Source organism: Bufo bufo, chromosome 4 (assembly GCF_905171765.1).
Source record: "Bufo bufo chromosome 4, aBufBuf1.1, whole genome shotgun sequence".
NCBI lineage: Eukaryota > Metazoa > Chordata > Amphibia > Anura > Bufonidae > Bufo > Bufo bufo.
The window spans coordinates 201,919,679-201,935,286 of record NC_053392.1 but is presented as its reverse complement, the minus strand read 5'-3'; the positions used below and the strand labels follow the sequence as shown (position 1 = coordinate 201,935,286).

At 44.5% G+C, this 15,608-nt stretch overlaps 1 protein-coding gene across 1 annotated transcript in view; it reads left to right on the top strand.

Moving 5' to 3' along the window:
- Window positions 1-15,346, top strand: part of NCEH1 (neutral cholesterol ester hydrolase 1) — a 30,645-nt gene extending 15,299 nt beyond the window's left edge. The window contains exons 4-5 of the mRNA XM_040428244.1: window positions 5,474-5,645; window positions 14,578-15,346. Of these exons, the coding sequence (XP_040284178.1) occupies window positions 5,474-5,645; window positions 14,578-15,195 (790 nt within the window). The 3' untranslated portion in view covers window positions 15,196-15,346. The remainder of the gene's footprint in view (window positions 1-5,473; window positions 5,646-14,577) is intronic.
- Window positions 15,347-15,608: the final 262 nt, after the last annotated feature.

The following is a 15,608-nucleotide window of genomic DNA, read 5'->3' as shown; positions in this document are numbered from 1 at the left end:
ACCTCAGAGGTTCCCTTTAAAACAGCTGCGTTTTTCTAAGAATGTACAATTCCTTTAACAGTACAGGTGAGGTAATCACATAACTGCTGCATGTTAATGGGCTGTATAGCAGTATGTGCCAAAATTACAAAATGTCTCTGACATAACTTCCTGCTATGAAGCTTTTGGCTAAAACTGCACCTCACAGACTTCCTTCTGCTGTCTGATCTGTAGACAGCTCTCCGTAATGCAGCAGGAAATAGCATTTTTGAAATCTGAGATTTGTAAATTAGCTGTTAAACAAACTCAGGCTGGGAATGTTGCAATGCCACTGCCACAGAGGCCCCCTAGAAATGGAAGATGGGTTACTGTAGGTTCTGGTAGACTGAGAGTTGTTGATAGAAGACATGTCCCACAGTCTGTGGCTCTCCATAATTCATTTGCAGCACTTTCAGAGCGCAAGAGCCACATGGAGGATGGCTCAGGCACAGTGGGTGAGGAACAATCATCTCCTATGCCTAAGGTATGCAAGACTGCAGCCAAAGACAAAAAGGATAAGGTGAGGACTGATAGTAAGCAGCTGTTGGTGGGCGATTCTATCATAAGAGGTGTGAAGTTTGAGGAGACTGGTGTTGTGAGATGTCTCCCTGGTGCTACCGCTAGCAGGGATAGACGACGGATCCTTAATATTGTTAAGCAAGCAGGAAAGGGAGGTGGATGTTATTGTCCATCTTGGGACAATGATCTGGCTTGCAATGAGGTTTCAAAGGTGAGGGAAGCGTTTCACACACTTGGTAATGATATACGGGAGGTTGCATCGACTGTTTCATTCTCTGCAGTTTTGCCTGTACATAACCTTCAGCATGACAGGCAGATGCGCATTAAGGAATTCAATGTATGGCTTGGTGAATGATGTCTGAACCAAGGGTTTGGCTTTATGTCTCATGTTAGCTCTAGTTGGAACAGAAAAGAGCTGTACAAGAAAGATGGTTTGCATCTTTCTCTAAAGGGAACGAATGTCCTCAGTGAACAATTCAAAGTATTTGTTAAGGAGCATTTAAGCTAGGAAAGGGGGGCAAAAGAGTGATAATCCAGCAGTCCGACTGCCCCCCGGAACAATGCCAGAAGATGCCAGTAGCACATAGGTTAAAAAATGACAAGCTCAGAGTCTTGTGTACAAATGTTCGCAGTTTAGGGAATAAGATCAATGAACTTGAGTCTATAATGGCATCTGATAATATAGATTGAGTGGCTGTTACTGAGACATGGTTCAATGAGAGTAATGACTGGGATATAACAATACCAGGGTTCTCTCTATATAGGAAAGACAGAGAAGGCAAAAAGGGGGAGGGGTGGCCCTGTGTGTGAAAGATAGCATAACATCTAATCTAATACAAGTTAGCGAGACCAATTTAGAGTCAGTTTGGGTTACATTGCAGCTTGATAATCATAAGGTAACTCGTGTTGGTGTGATATATAGACCACCTGGCCAAGTCAAAGAATTAGATGATCTACTACTTGAAGAAATTGCTAAAATGACATTGAAAGGGGAAGTTATCATTATGGGAGACTTTAATCTTCCTGATGTAAAATGGAAAACCAAAATAGCTAGTTCTGCCAGGAGTACAGATATTCTAAATTCCCTACTGGGATTATCTCTACAGCAAGTAGTTGAGGAGCCAACCCGGAAGGAGGCCATTTTAGATTTAGTATTCACAAATGGGAATTTGGTATATGATATTACTGTAGGGGAAATCTTGGGATCTAGTGATCACCAGTCAGTGTTGTTTACTATAAGTACAGTGACTGAGTTACCTCACACAAAAACAAAAGTTTTAGATTTTAGAACAACTGACTTTTCTAAAATTAGATTAGTGGTATACGAGTCCCTATCAGACTGGAACAGTTTCAATGGAGTCCAGGAGAAATGGGACTACTTAAAAGTGGCACTATTGAAGGCAACAGATAATTGCATTAGGCTTGTCAGTAAAAGCAAATAAAAGGAAGAGACCACTGTGGTACTCGGCAGAAGTAGACAAAATGATTAAAAACAAAAAGATAGCATTTAGTAATTATATAAAAATAAAAAAAAACGAGGATGACAGGGAAATTTATAATATTAGGCAGAAAGAGGCAAAACAAGTTATAAGAGCTTCTAAAGCATAGGCAGAAGAGAAATTAGCTCAGTCAGTGAAAAAAGGTGATAAGACATTCTTCAGATACATAAATTAAAAAAGGAAATTAAAACAAGGAATTACCAAATTAAAAACAAAAGAAGGAAGGTATATGGAAGAAGATAAAGAACTAACTGACTGCCTCAATGAATACTTCTGTTCAGTTTTTACAAAAGAAAATGAAGGAAAAGGACCTCAGTTAGGGAGGAAGACTAATGAATCTTTTGATGCATGTGTCTTTACAGAGGAAGAGGTTCTTAGGGTACTTTCACACTTGCGGCAGGACGGATCCGACAGGCTGTTCACCATGCCGGATCCGTCCTTCCGCTATTTCGCCGGACCGCCGCTCCGTCCCCATTGACTATAATGGGGGCGGAGCTCCGGCGCAGCAGGACGAGAGCCGCCGGACTAAAAAGTCGGACATGCAGGACTTTTATAGTCAATGGGGACGGAGCGGCCATTTGGCCCATCTAGTCTGCTCAATATACTGAATACTATGAATAGCCCCTGGCCCTATCTTATATGAAGGATGGCCTTATGCCTATCCCATGCATGCTTAAACTCCTTCACTGTATTTGCAGCTACCACTTCTGCAGGAAGGCTATTCCATGCATCCACTACTCTCTCAGTAAAGTAATACTTCCTGATATTACTTTTAAACCTTTGCCCCTCTAATTTAAAAGATGCACCACAAAACCAGACAAAGTGACCTCAATGCCTCACTAGGTGACCACATAGACAGGGCACATGGAATATCCCCAGGTCAGGTGCATAGCTCTTGCACCCAATAAGCTGGAGACAGACTGGCCCCCCCAAACCCACAGCTCACAGGTGTATAAAGAGCAGGATAACAAGGTCATCTGACACCTAACAGACACACGCAGACCATTAACCCCACCAGAACGGAGACAACAGGGAGGGAAAGTTCACACCCAGACTGCCGCAACTACGCGTAGGTCATGGCAACTAGCCTACACGGAATCCACCGTAGCCAGTATGCCAGCGCTACAAATGTGAGCAACACGGCAACCCGTGCCAGTGAACCACACTGACATTCACATTAAGTAATTTTAACATCATGTGTTAAGGATTAAAACTCCTGTAATTGTTTTGGTGATTGCATGTGGCAAATGAAGAAATAATTTGCTTGGCTTATCCTCTTATTAAAACAATTGATGTTCACAGAAATGTGTCCGGAAGGCACTGACATGGGATTATACATAATTTTGGGTTCTGAAACGTCATCAACATTGAAGGTAGAAAACTGTTTTCACATTATATTGAATGAGTTTTCAATATCTGACATGATAGGCTATTCTTAAAAAGGTTGTCTAGAGTGAATGAAAAATACTTTTAAACCAGCTCACAATGGGGTACAAAAATAATAATTAAAAAATATAACTTTCCTCAATGATTCGCAGCTGCCCCTGTTTCGGACATTCCCAGGTCCCTGCTGCTGTATGCTTCCTAAACTCTTCTAACATACGGAAAATACCCACTCAGCTAATCAGTGGCAGAGGCTAAGGTCAGAGGTCACTGAGAGGCCTTTTCTGTGTCAGCAAGGGGCTGCAAGCAGTGTCCGAGCGGGGAAGACAGGGGATCGGTGAGGGAAGTATACTTTTTCATTATTATTATTTTTGTATCTCATTGGGAGCTGGTTTAAAGGTACATTTTATTTGCAGGACAACTCTATTAATAAATAAACTTTTATTCTTTGTATAAATGAGCATTAATCACTGCGAAAGCTGCACCACAATGATCTGCAACTGACAACACTGGCTAATCCCTCAGGCTGATGTTAAGAACTGAGACTTTAGCCAATGAATTCCAGTCAGGAACACATCGGAGCCCTTTTGCACCACCGTCAAGGTATCTCAGCGTGGCATGGGTTCCTACCACTAGACCACCTACGGAGTGTGAACACGGTCTGAGAGGTGCTAAGATACAACTTACAGCCAAGCTCCCACCTACCTCCATAGTGAGATCACTCAGGCAGTGGGAGAGATGATAAGGCTGTAAGCCCCCCTATAACAGGCCATGTGACACAGGCTACCAGGTGCAACAGAAGGCTACCAGCAGTACGCAATGGCACATTCTAAGCATATCAAGAAAAATAACTGAAATAAAGTGGCCTAAATGGGAGGAAATGCTCAAAAACCCCAAACACTGTGGCGTGTTTATAACCGGGGGAGCAATTCCTCCGCATGTGATCCGTTGCTAACGGCCATCCCCAGCAAAAATGCATACAATGGAGGATGTCGGCAGCGGACCACATGTACCACAATGGCATCCTACACAAGATGGGATAACGTGTGGATGCAAATATAAAAATACACAAATCACAGTGTTGTCAGTTACATATCATTGTGGTGCACCTTTCGCAGTGATTTATGTATTTTTATATTTGCATTCCTGTGACAGGACTCTAATGGCGGCGCTCAAACTGACACAGCACACCATAATAACGGCGCGCTGCTGTAGGCGGTCTGAGCGGCGTGTGGTGCACCCTGTATTTATTGGCCGCCGCAATTGTGGGCAGTACCGGCGGAGTGTAGGACAGCGCTGTAGCTGTGGGCTGTTCAGGAGGCCTGAGGTGCGATGTGTTTTTATTGGCTGCCGGCGCGCTAATGTGGGCGGTACCTGCGGCGTGTGGGGCGGCTTTGATGTTACCGCGCTGTTGCTGTGGGCGGTTCAGGAGCCCTGAGGTGCGTCGTGTTTCTATTGGCCGGCAGCACGCTGATGTGGGAAGTCCGGACGGCTGTGTGGTGCTCTGCGATTCCATTGGCCGGCGCATGCGCAATTAACTTGGCGCATGCGCAATTAACTTGGCGCATCGCGCATTCGCATTTAACTCAACACATCACGCATGCGCACTTAACTTCGGCACACATGCACAGACACAGCGTAGGCACAGAGGGATTTTAATATGTAGGATTCCTGTCTAATACCATATTTAAACAGTGTGAACTCAGGCCAGATTTCTCACAGTGGCTGATGCTGGAGCACCTTTAGACTGCCTAGTCTCTTTTTATACCACCTATCCCTTACATTACACTTTTATGCCAAAATTTTGGCACGATTTTAGCGCACATTGTTGCCTCCTAAGACACACTCCTTCAATCAAGCCTTCTGCCAATTTCTTCCCTTTGTCTGGACAAGGCATGTGCGCCAGTTTTTGCTACAAATTCCTTCAGAATTCTAGCGTATTTTGGTAAATGTGCCCCCCTATTGAGAGTTAAAGGGTTTTTCCTATTACAGGAATACAATGATAAGTGTTCTGCTTTACTTATGGCCTATACTTCTGTCTGTTTTATTTGTAGGTACAGGCTGGTACCAAATGTTCATTTTCCAGAGCAAATAAATGATGTGTATGCAGCCACCAAATACTTTACGCAACCAGAGGTTCTCGCCAAGTATTCCGTTGATCCAGAAAGGATTGCAATTTCTGGAGACAGTGCTGGAGGAAACCTAGTAGCTGCGGTGTGTCAACAGGTAACACATGCATACTTGGGTAGCTTCCCTTATTGCATACTTTGTTAAAGGGGTTGTCTGGGAATTCAGCAGTGCTGACCCATCCTCGAGAGTATATAGAAAGATGTTGAGGACAGCAGGTTTTCCATAAAAATTGTCTTTTAAGGGCTCATGCACACGACTGTATGCCCTCCGAGACATACGGTCCGTGAGCGGGCCATATGTCCCAGAGCGGCATACATTGTGCGCACGGGGGCGCACAGCATCATAGGTTACTTTGATGCTGTGCGCATCGGGCCGCCCGCCGGGCTATTGTCCCGCACTCATAATATCATATGTAGTCCCGCAGGCGGCCCGATGCGCACAGCATCAAAGTAACCTATGATGCTGTGCGCACGATGTATGCCGCACCGAGACATATGGCTCGGAGGGCATACGGTCTTGTGCATGAGCCCTTATTCTGAAAACACCATATAGCATACTTGCAATATCTGGGCTCTCGTGTACGGCCTTTGTCAAGCAACGAAGCATAAGTAACTCATGTAATATACACACACAATAAGGGAACACATGATGGCATAATAAGTAAAGCTTTCAGAATGCAAACATCTGTGATGGATCCACTCTCATCATCCTCCTTGACTTTCTAAAGCCGAATTAACACGGAGAAATTGTCGGGCTGATTATCGTGAACAAACATTAGTACAAACGCTTGTTCCAGATTATTGACTCGTGTAAATATGCCGCAGATCACCTGATGAATGAGCGAAACGCAGGAAAAGTCATGGTTATTCATGAGTTCCTCTTCTCCCCGACCGCCAGTTCTGTCTTCCGTAAAAGACTGCCATTCATCAGCAGGTAGGCGAGGAGAGCAGAAGCTCATGAATAAGGGCTCATGCATACGACCATATGTAATTTGCAATCCACAAAACACAAAAAAACGGATGACATCTATGTGACATCTGCGTTGCATCAGGTTTTTTTTTGCGGATCCATTGTAACAATGCATGTCCTTGTCCACAAAACGGACAAGAATAAGACATGTTCTGTTTTTTGGCGGAACGGACATATGGACACGGAATGCACATATAGTCATTTCCGTTTTTTTCCAGCCCCATTGAAGTGAATGGTTCGGAAGAGGCTCATTTGCATATAGCAGAACATCATTTTTCTCAGCAATGCAGACACAGATGAACATGGGAACAACACAGATGACTTCAGCTGCTAAGTGGACATGTAACAGGTCAGGCCGGGTTCACTGTTTATTTTTCCGTTCTTTGGATCTGCAGGACTTTTTTTTCCATCTAAAATAACGGAAATGTCTAAACGGATGCCAAATGTGCATAACTGAGCATAATGGTGCCTAAAATACACAGTCCGTTAATTTCTTTATTTTGCTGTTTTTTTTACGGATCAGAAAAATAAACTGTGATGGAAACCCAGCCTAAGGCCTCCTGCACACGACCGTATGGCTTTTTCAGTATTTAACGGTCCATTTTTCACTGATCCGTTGTTCCGTTTTTTTAGTGTTTCCGCTTTCGTTCCGTTTTGCTGTTCCGTTTTTCTGTTTGGTTTCCGTTTTTTGATCCATTTTTTGCAGATCGCCAACGGAAACGGAAGCATACAATAATGTTTAAACAGTAAGTACATAAAAAAAATTGGGCTGGGCAAAATATTTTTAATGGATGGTTCCACAAAAACAGAACGGATACGGATGCGGATGCGTTTTTTTTGCAGACCCATTGACATGGAGCCACGGATCGTTATTTGCGGGCAATAATAGGACATGTTCTATGTTTGAACGGAAATACGGAAGGCATACAGAGTACCTTCCATTTTTTTTGCAGATCCATTGAAATGAATGGTTCCGTATACGGAACGCAAAAAACGGAACGTAAACGTGTGCGGAAGGCCTAAGCCAGTTTCATAGGTACAAATCTGCTGACAGATGGCCTTTAAAGGGTTTCTATCACTTGGTATGACATAATTAGCTGTCAGACACTAGCGATCCGCTAGTGTCTGTTCTGGCCAACCATCCTACTATAATCACTTGTGGGCAGCGGTTTTGCTAAAAAACTAACTTTTATAAATATGCTAATGAGCCTCTAGGTGCTATGTGGGCGTCATTAGCACCTAGAGGCTCCGTCTACCTTCATACACAGCGGCCGCCCAGCGCGTCCCTCCAGCCCGCCCATGTCCTCCTCCGTGTGACGCAGCGGCCGAATTCTCGCGCATGCGCCGTGCGCGGCTGTATTCGGCGCATTTGAGATGTCTGAGCTCGGAGCGGTCAGACATTCAATGCGCATGCGCGGATGTATTCGGCGCATGCGCATTGAATGTCTGAACGCTCCGAGCTCACATCTCAAATGCGCCGAATACAGCCGTGCACGGCGCATGCGCGAGAATTCGGCCGCTGCGTCACACGGAGGAGGACATGGGCGGGCTGGAGGGACGCGCTGGGCGGCGGCTGTGTATGAAGGTAGACGGAGCCTCTAGGTGCTAATGACGCCCACATAGCACCTAGAGGCTCATTAGCATATTTATAAAAGTTAGTTTTTTAGCAAAACCGCTGCCCCACAAGTGATTATAGTAGGATGGTTGGCCAGAGCAGACACTAGCGGATCGCTAGTGTCTGACAGCTAATTATGTCATACCAAGTGATAGAAACCCTTTAAGTCTTTCTGCAGGAAAGGAAACATGGGGGGAGATCTTTCACCTGCGTTGCACCAGAAAAGTGGTTTAACAAGTCGCAAGTTGTTTGCGACTTTTTAAATGCGTATATATATTTTTTTAAAAGTCACAAGTGCCTGTTTTTTCACCACTTTTCCAAAAAAGGGGCATGGTAAAGGCAGAAAAGGGGTGTGGAGAACGACGGAGAAGAATTTATCTTCATATACGACAGCTTTATGGTGCAAATGAAGTCAGGAATCTACTGCTGCTCTGAGCGGTCGTAGATTTCTGTGTAGGATGCGCCTAATTTACGATGAGGCCTGTGCCTTGTCATAAATGTGGTGCTTCCTCCAGCAGCACAGGGGATATCAAGACAAGCGGAGAAAGCGCCTGGCTTGATAAATGTCCCTCATACTGCCTTATATTGACATGTATGGCTGAGGTACAGCTAAGGCTGGATCCGCTCAGATAATACAACCGTCTGCATCCGTTCAGAACGGATCCGTTTGTATTATCTGTATAATAGCCAAGACGGATCCGTCATGAACACCATTGAAAGTCAATGGAGGACGGATCCGTTTTCTATTGTGCCAGAGAAAACGGATCTGTCCCCATTGACTTACATTGACTGCTATGAAATTATTTTTCTAAGCCCCCAAAAGCAGGCATAGATTAGTGGGTTAAAGCATCACCAGCGTGTCCGCCATGAGGAGGCACAGTGGTCAAGCGTAAAGCAGCTCCATGTCACTCAGTAGGAAGTATGGAAATAGCTAAAGTATATATGTACTTTTGCCATATTTCTGTCATGGATAATTTTGGTGGATGTTCACAAATATTTGCCCTTTTTTCTGTTACACCAGAGTAACAGATTTTTGACTGATGTTCATCCCACCTCTGGCCACTAAGGGGCGCTGTTGGATTAGCACACGGTGCTCATGGAAATGTGCCTTTTTACACAAGTGCCCAGAAGGATTCTAAAAACAGTGACAAACAAAATCCTTATGATATGGACCAAGTCTCTGCAGGGCTTAAAGGGGCTCTCCTATTTGGACATTTATGGCACATTGATTCCTCTGGGAGCAAGGGGCCTGCCGCCCTGCTGTGAATGGAGAGGACACTGTGCATGTGAGTCTTTGTCCATTCACTGCTGTGGGACTTCTGAAAATAGCTGGCTGTGCTCATTCCTCTATTTTTACAAGCTCCATAGCAGTGAATGGAGAAGTCCTCTCCATTTGTGGTAGGGCCCCTTTCTTGAGATAGGAGTGGGAACCACACCAATTGGACATATGTGGCACATCTCAACGATTGTGCCATAAATGTCCAGATGTGAAAACCCCTTTTAAGAAAAATATTTTTAGTAATTTTTGAATAATTCTAGTTGAGTTTGCTTCTCATTAATTTCGTATGCACATAAACCACTTTAACCTGATATAGACTTGAGTGTGCTTATGTTATTTTTAATGAATATCTTATTATGCAGTATATGTATTAAAGTTTCTGGGTAAACTTGCTTTTCTGCTTCAGAGTACAATGGGGGAGATTTATCAAACTGGTGTAAACTGAAGTAAGGAGCTGTGAAAAATGAAAGGTGGAATCTGATTGGTTGCTACGGGCAACTAAGCCAGTTTTACTTTACACCAGTTTCATACACTTCCCTAATGTCTAAAATATCTTTCACACAGGACCTGAAATCTTTCTTGACATGTCTGATTTAGTAAAAACAGTTCTGGGGCATCATTTGGTACTCAGCATTGTGATATTCCTCTGTTATTCCTCTTGTGAATGTTGGCAATGGGCATCACTATTGTCCTTGACAACAGGGTCTGATGCTGTCTATGCTGATTGGACCATGTCAGACTGTGTAGGGCAGGGGTACATGCAGCCTACAGTGCCATTCTGTATGGTGCCCCAACCATAAGGCTGACACTACAAGGCCTCATGCACACGACCGTTGTGTGCATCCGTGGCCGTTGTGCCGTTTTCCGTTTTTTTTTCGCGGACCCATTGACTTTCAACGGGTCCGTGGAAAAATCGGAAAATGCACCGTTTTGCAGCCGCATCCGTGATCCGTGTTGTCCGTCAAAAAAATATGACCTGTCCTTTTTTTTTGACGGACAACGGTTCACGGACCCATTCAAGTCAATGGGTCCGTGAAAGAACACGAATGCACACAAGATTGGCATCCGCGTCCTTGATCTGTGGCCGTAGGTTACTTCTGAAGATCCGTCTGTATGAAAGCTTTTTCAGAGCTGAGTTTTCACTTCGTGAAAACTCAAATCCGACAGTATATTCTAACACAGAGGCGTTCCCATAGTGATGGGGACGCTTCTAGTTAGAATATACTGAGAACTGTGAACATGACTGCTGCCTGGCAGCACCCGATCTCTTACAGGGGCTGTGATCCGCACAATGAACCCCTCAGGTGCTGCACCTGAAGGGGTTAATTGTGCATATCATAGCCCCCTATAAGAGATCAGGGGCTGCCAGGCAGCAGGGGGCAGACCCCCCTCCCTCCCTCCCCAGTTTTAATTTCATTGGTGGCCAGTGCGGCCCCCCCCCCTCCCTCTATTGTATTATTTTCATTGGTGGCACAGTGTGCGCCCCCGCCCCCTATTGTATTATTTTCATTGGTGGCACAGTGTGCGCCCCCCCTCCCTCACTCCCTCTATTGTATTATCATTGGTGGCCAGTGTGCGCCCCCCCCCCCGGCCCCCCCTCTATTGTATTAATATCATTGGTGGCCAGTGTGCGGTCAATGGGGGACGGATCCGTTTGAAATTGCACCATATTGTGTCAACGTCAAACGGATCCGTCCCCATTGACTTACATTGTAATTCAGGACAGATCCGTTTGGCTCCGCACGGCCAGGCGGACACCAAAATGACTTTTTTTTTTTCATGTCCATGGATCCTCCAAAAATCAAGGAAGACCCACGGACGAAAAAACGGTCACGGATCACGGAAAAACGGAACCCCATTTTGCGGACCGTGAAAAAATACTGTCGTGTGCATAAGGCCTTATGGGAGTGTACTATACGTTTAAAGGGAATATGTCATCAGAAAATAACCTACAATATCTCACAAAACTGAGTACACCCCTGACATTTTTGTAAATATTTTATTATATCTTTTCATCTGACAACACTGAAGATATGACACTGATACAATGTAAAGTAGTCAGTGTACAACTTGTATAACAGTGTACATTTGGTGTGTCCTCAAAGTAACTCAGCACACAGCCATTAATGTCTAAACTGCTGGCAACAAAAGTGACTACACCCCTAAGTGAAAATGGGCAAATTGTGCCCAATTACCCGGTTTCCTTCCCTGGTGTCATGTGACTCGTTAGTGTTACAAGGTCTCAGTTGTGAATGGGGAGCAGGTGTGTTAAATTTGGTATTATCGCTCTCACACTCTCTCATACTGGTCACTGGAAGTTCAACATGGCTCCTCATGGCAAAGAACTCTCTGCGGATCTGAAAAAAAATTGCTGCTCTACGTAAAGATGGCCTAGGCTATAAGAAGATTGCCAAAACCCTGAAACTGAGCTGCAGCATGGTGGCCAAGACCATACAGTGGTTTAACAAGAAAGGTTCCACTCAGAACAGGCCTCGCCATGGTCGAGCAAAGAAGTTGAGTGCACGTGCTCAGCGTCATATCCAGAGGTTGTCTTTTCAAAATAGACATATGAAAAGGCTGTAGACTTTAAAGGGGTCGATGGTCAGCCTGTCAGTGCTCAAACCATACGCCGCACACTGCATCAAATTGGTCTGCATGGCTGTCGTCCCGGAAGGAAGCCTCCTCTAAAGATGATGCACAAGAAAGCCTACAAACAGTTTGCTGAAGACAAGAAGACTAAGGACATGGATTACTGGAACCATGTCCTGTGGTCTGATGAGACCAAGATAAACTTATTTGGTTTAGATGGTATCAAGCGTGTGTGGTGGAAACAAGGTGAGGAGTACAAAGACAAGTGTGCCTTGCCTACAGTCAAGCATGGTGGTGAGAGTGCTATGATTTGGGGCTGCATGAGTGTTGCTGGGGAGCTACAGTTCATTGAGGGAACCATGAATACCAACATGTACTGTGACATACTGAAGCAGAGCATGATCCCCTCCCTTTGGAAACTAGGCCGCAGGGCAGTATTCCAACATGATACAAACCCCTAACACACCTCCAAGATGACCAATGCCTTGCTAAAGAAACTGAGGGTAAAGGTGCTGGACTGGCCAAGCATGTCTCCAGACCTAAACCCTGTTGAGCATCTGTGGGGCATCCTCAAACTAAAGTGGAGGAGCACAAAGTCTCTAAAATCCACCAGCTCCGTGTTGTCATCATGGAGGAGTGGAAGAGGATTCCAGTGGCAACCTGTGAAGCTCTAGTGAACTCCATGCCCAAGAGAATTAAGGCAGTGCTGGAAAATAATGGTGGCCACACAAAATACTTTGGACACAATTTGGCCATTTTTTCACTTAGGGGTGTAGTCACTTTTGTTGCCAGCGGTTTAGACATGATTGGCTGTGTGCTGAGTTATTTTGAGGGCACACCAAATTTATACTGTTATTCAAGCTGTATACTGACTACTAAAAAGGGGTGTACTCACTTTTGTGAAATACTGTGTATTGTTTAAATCATGTTTTATATTAAACATATTTTGAAAGAATTTTTGATGATATTGTTAATTTTCCATGTCAATATTTATATAACCATAAAATCCTGCAGTAATCGCACTGGCCACTAAGCCTCATAATAGGCACCACTTCTTGGTCTGTACATTCAGTTATCTGCTTATCATTACAGGCAGGATAAGGGCTTATGCACACGAACGTATTTTATTTCTGTGTCCGTTCCGTTTTTTTTTTTGCGGCCCATATGCAGAACCATTCACTTCAATGGGGCCATAAAAAAATGGAAATTACTCTATGTCCGTATGTCTACATGGCCGTTCCGCAAAAAATAGAACGTGTCCTATTATTGTCTGTATTACGGATAAGGACAGGACTGTTCTATTAGGGGCCGGTACTTCTGTTCTGCAAAATGCACTCGGGCGGTATCTGTGTTTTGTGGATCCGTAATTTGCTTATCAGCTCCCTCTTGACCTCTGCACATGTCTCATAGAAGTCAGTGAGTCTCCTCCAGACTATTGTGTTTATGACCCATGGTGGCTGCTGTAAAGCATATCTCTAAGGCCTCTTTCACACGAGCGTGTCCGGATAAGGTCCGGATGCGTTGCGGCAAACCCGCGCGAGTAGGTACCCAATTGCAGTCAGTTGTGACTGCGATTGCGTTCCGTTGTTCAGTTTTTATCGCGCGGGTGCAATGCGTTTTGCACGCGCGTGATAAAAAACTGACTGTGGTACCCATGGTTATAAGGGAAAATAATAGCATTCTGAATACAGAATTCTAAGTAAAATAGGGCTGGAGGGGTTAAAAATAAAAATAAAAATTAACTCACCTTAATCCACTTGTTCGCGCAGCCGGCATCTCTTCTGTCTTCATCTGTGAGGAATAGGACCTTTGATGACGTCACTGCGCTCATCACATCATCCGTCACATGATCTTTTACCATGGTGATGGATCATGTGATGAGCGTAGTGACGTCATCAAAAGTCCTATTCCTCACAGATGAAGACAGAAGAGATGCTGGCTGCACGAACAAGTGGATTAAGGTGAGTTACATTTTTTATTTTATTTTTTTAACCCCTCTAGCCCTATTGTAGTATGCATTCTGTATTCAGAATGCTATTATTTTCCCTTATAAAGAAAATAATAATCGTCTCCTAGCAACCGTGCGTGAAAATCGCACCACATCCGCACGTGAAAATGCGCCCTGTTATAGCCTCCCGCAAATTTCGCGCTCAGTATATTAATACTGAGCATCGGAGCACTGGGGAGGAGACGCACTTTCTCTGTGGGCGTCTCCTTCTCCCCTGGATGTAGCACTTCCTAATCGCAGCGCAGAGCGTCACAGCCAGGAAGGTTTTTTCTCTCTGGCTGTGACGCTCTGTGCTGCGATTGGACAGCGCTACAGCCAGGGGTGAAGGAGACGCCCACAGAGAAAGACTGCATCTCCTCCCCATTGCGGGGGGGCTATAACGGGGCGCAGGAGCGCTATTTTAACAAAACAGGCAGGGTGGAAGCATCAGCGGGGGATACCCCGCAGGTACAGATATTTATCTCACTTACTACAAACCCATGAAAGGTCCTCTTTTTAAGTGAGGTCCAGGATATCAATACCACATGATACTTATGTTATTCTTCCTTTCTGTTTGCTTTTTATATAGTTTACAGAAGACAAGACGCTAACAACAAAATTGAAACTACAAGCTCTGATTTATCCTGTGCTCCAGATGTTGGATTTCAACACACCCTCCTACCAGCAAAATATGAACATGCCAATAGTTTCTCGTTATGTCATGATAAAGTTCTGGCTAGACTACTTAAATGGGAGCCATTCCTTTGCCCATGCCATAATGGTTAATAATCACACGTCTTTAGATGTAAGTGAAGCAGTTGCACTTCGACAGCTTTTGAAGTGGGATGCATTGTTGCCTTCGTCCTTCAAAAAGAACTACAAGCCTCTAATCCAAAATACAGGTAACCCCCATATTGTTCAGGAGGTACCTGCTTTATTTGACACCAGGGCATCTCCATTGATTGCACAGAAGGAGACCCTTCAGAAGCTTCCAAAGACCTATATCTTAACCTGTGAACATGATGTCTTGAGGGATGACGGAACCCTGTACGCAAAGCGACTGGAGGAAGCAGGTGTTGACGTCACTCATGACCATTATGAAGATGGCTTTCACGGCTGCATGATCTTTGCTACCTGGCCAACGTATTTTACAGCTGGTGCCAGGACAAGAGATGGCTATGTCAAATGGCTTAAAGAGAACCTTTAATTCAAATTTTAATCAGATTTACAAAGACTACTAAGCCAGGTCAGAAAAAAATCTAAGATTTTATAACGCTTTCCTTACAGTTCTGAAGTACTTTCCTCCGACAACTAAAAGGTAGAATGCTTCTCTGTATTTAAAGTACCTTATACACTTCAATTTAGGGTACTTTCACACTTGCGGCAGAGAGATCCGGCAACTGCCTGCCGGATACGGCAAAACGTATGCCAACTGATGGCATTAGTAAGACTGATCAGGATCCTTATCAGTCTTAAAAATGCCTGATCAGTCTAAAAAAAGCATTGAAATGCTGGATCCGTCTTTCCGGTGTCATCCGGCAAAACGGATCCGGCATTTATTTTTTTTCACCTTTTTTTCAGTCTGCGCATGCGCAGACCGGAAGGGCGGGTCCGGCATTC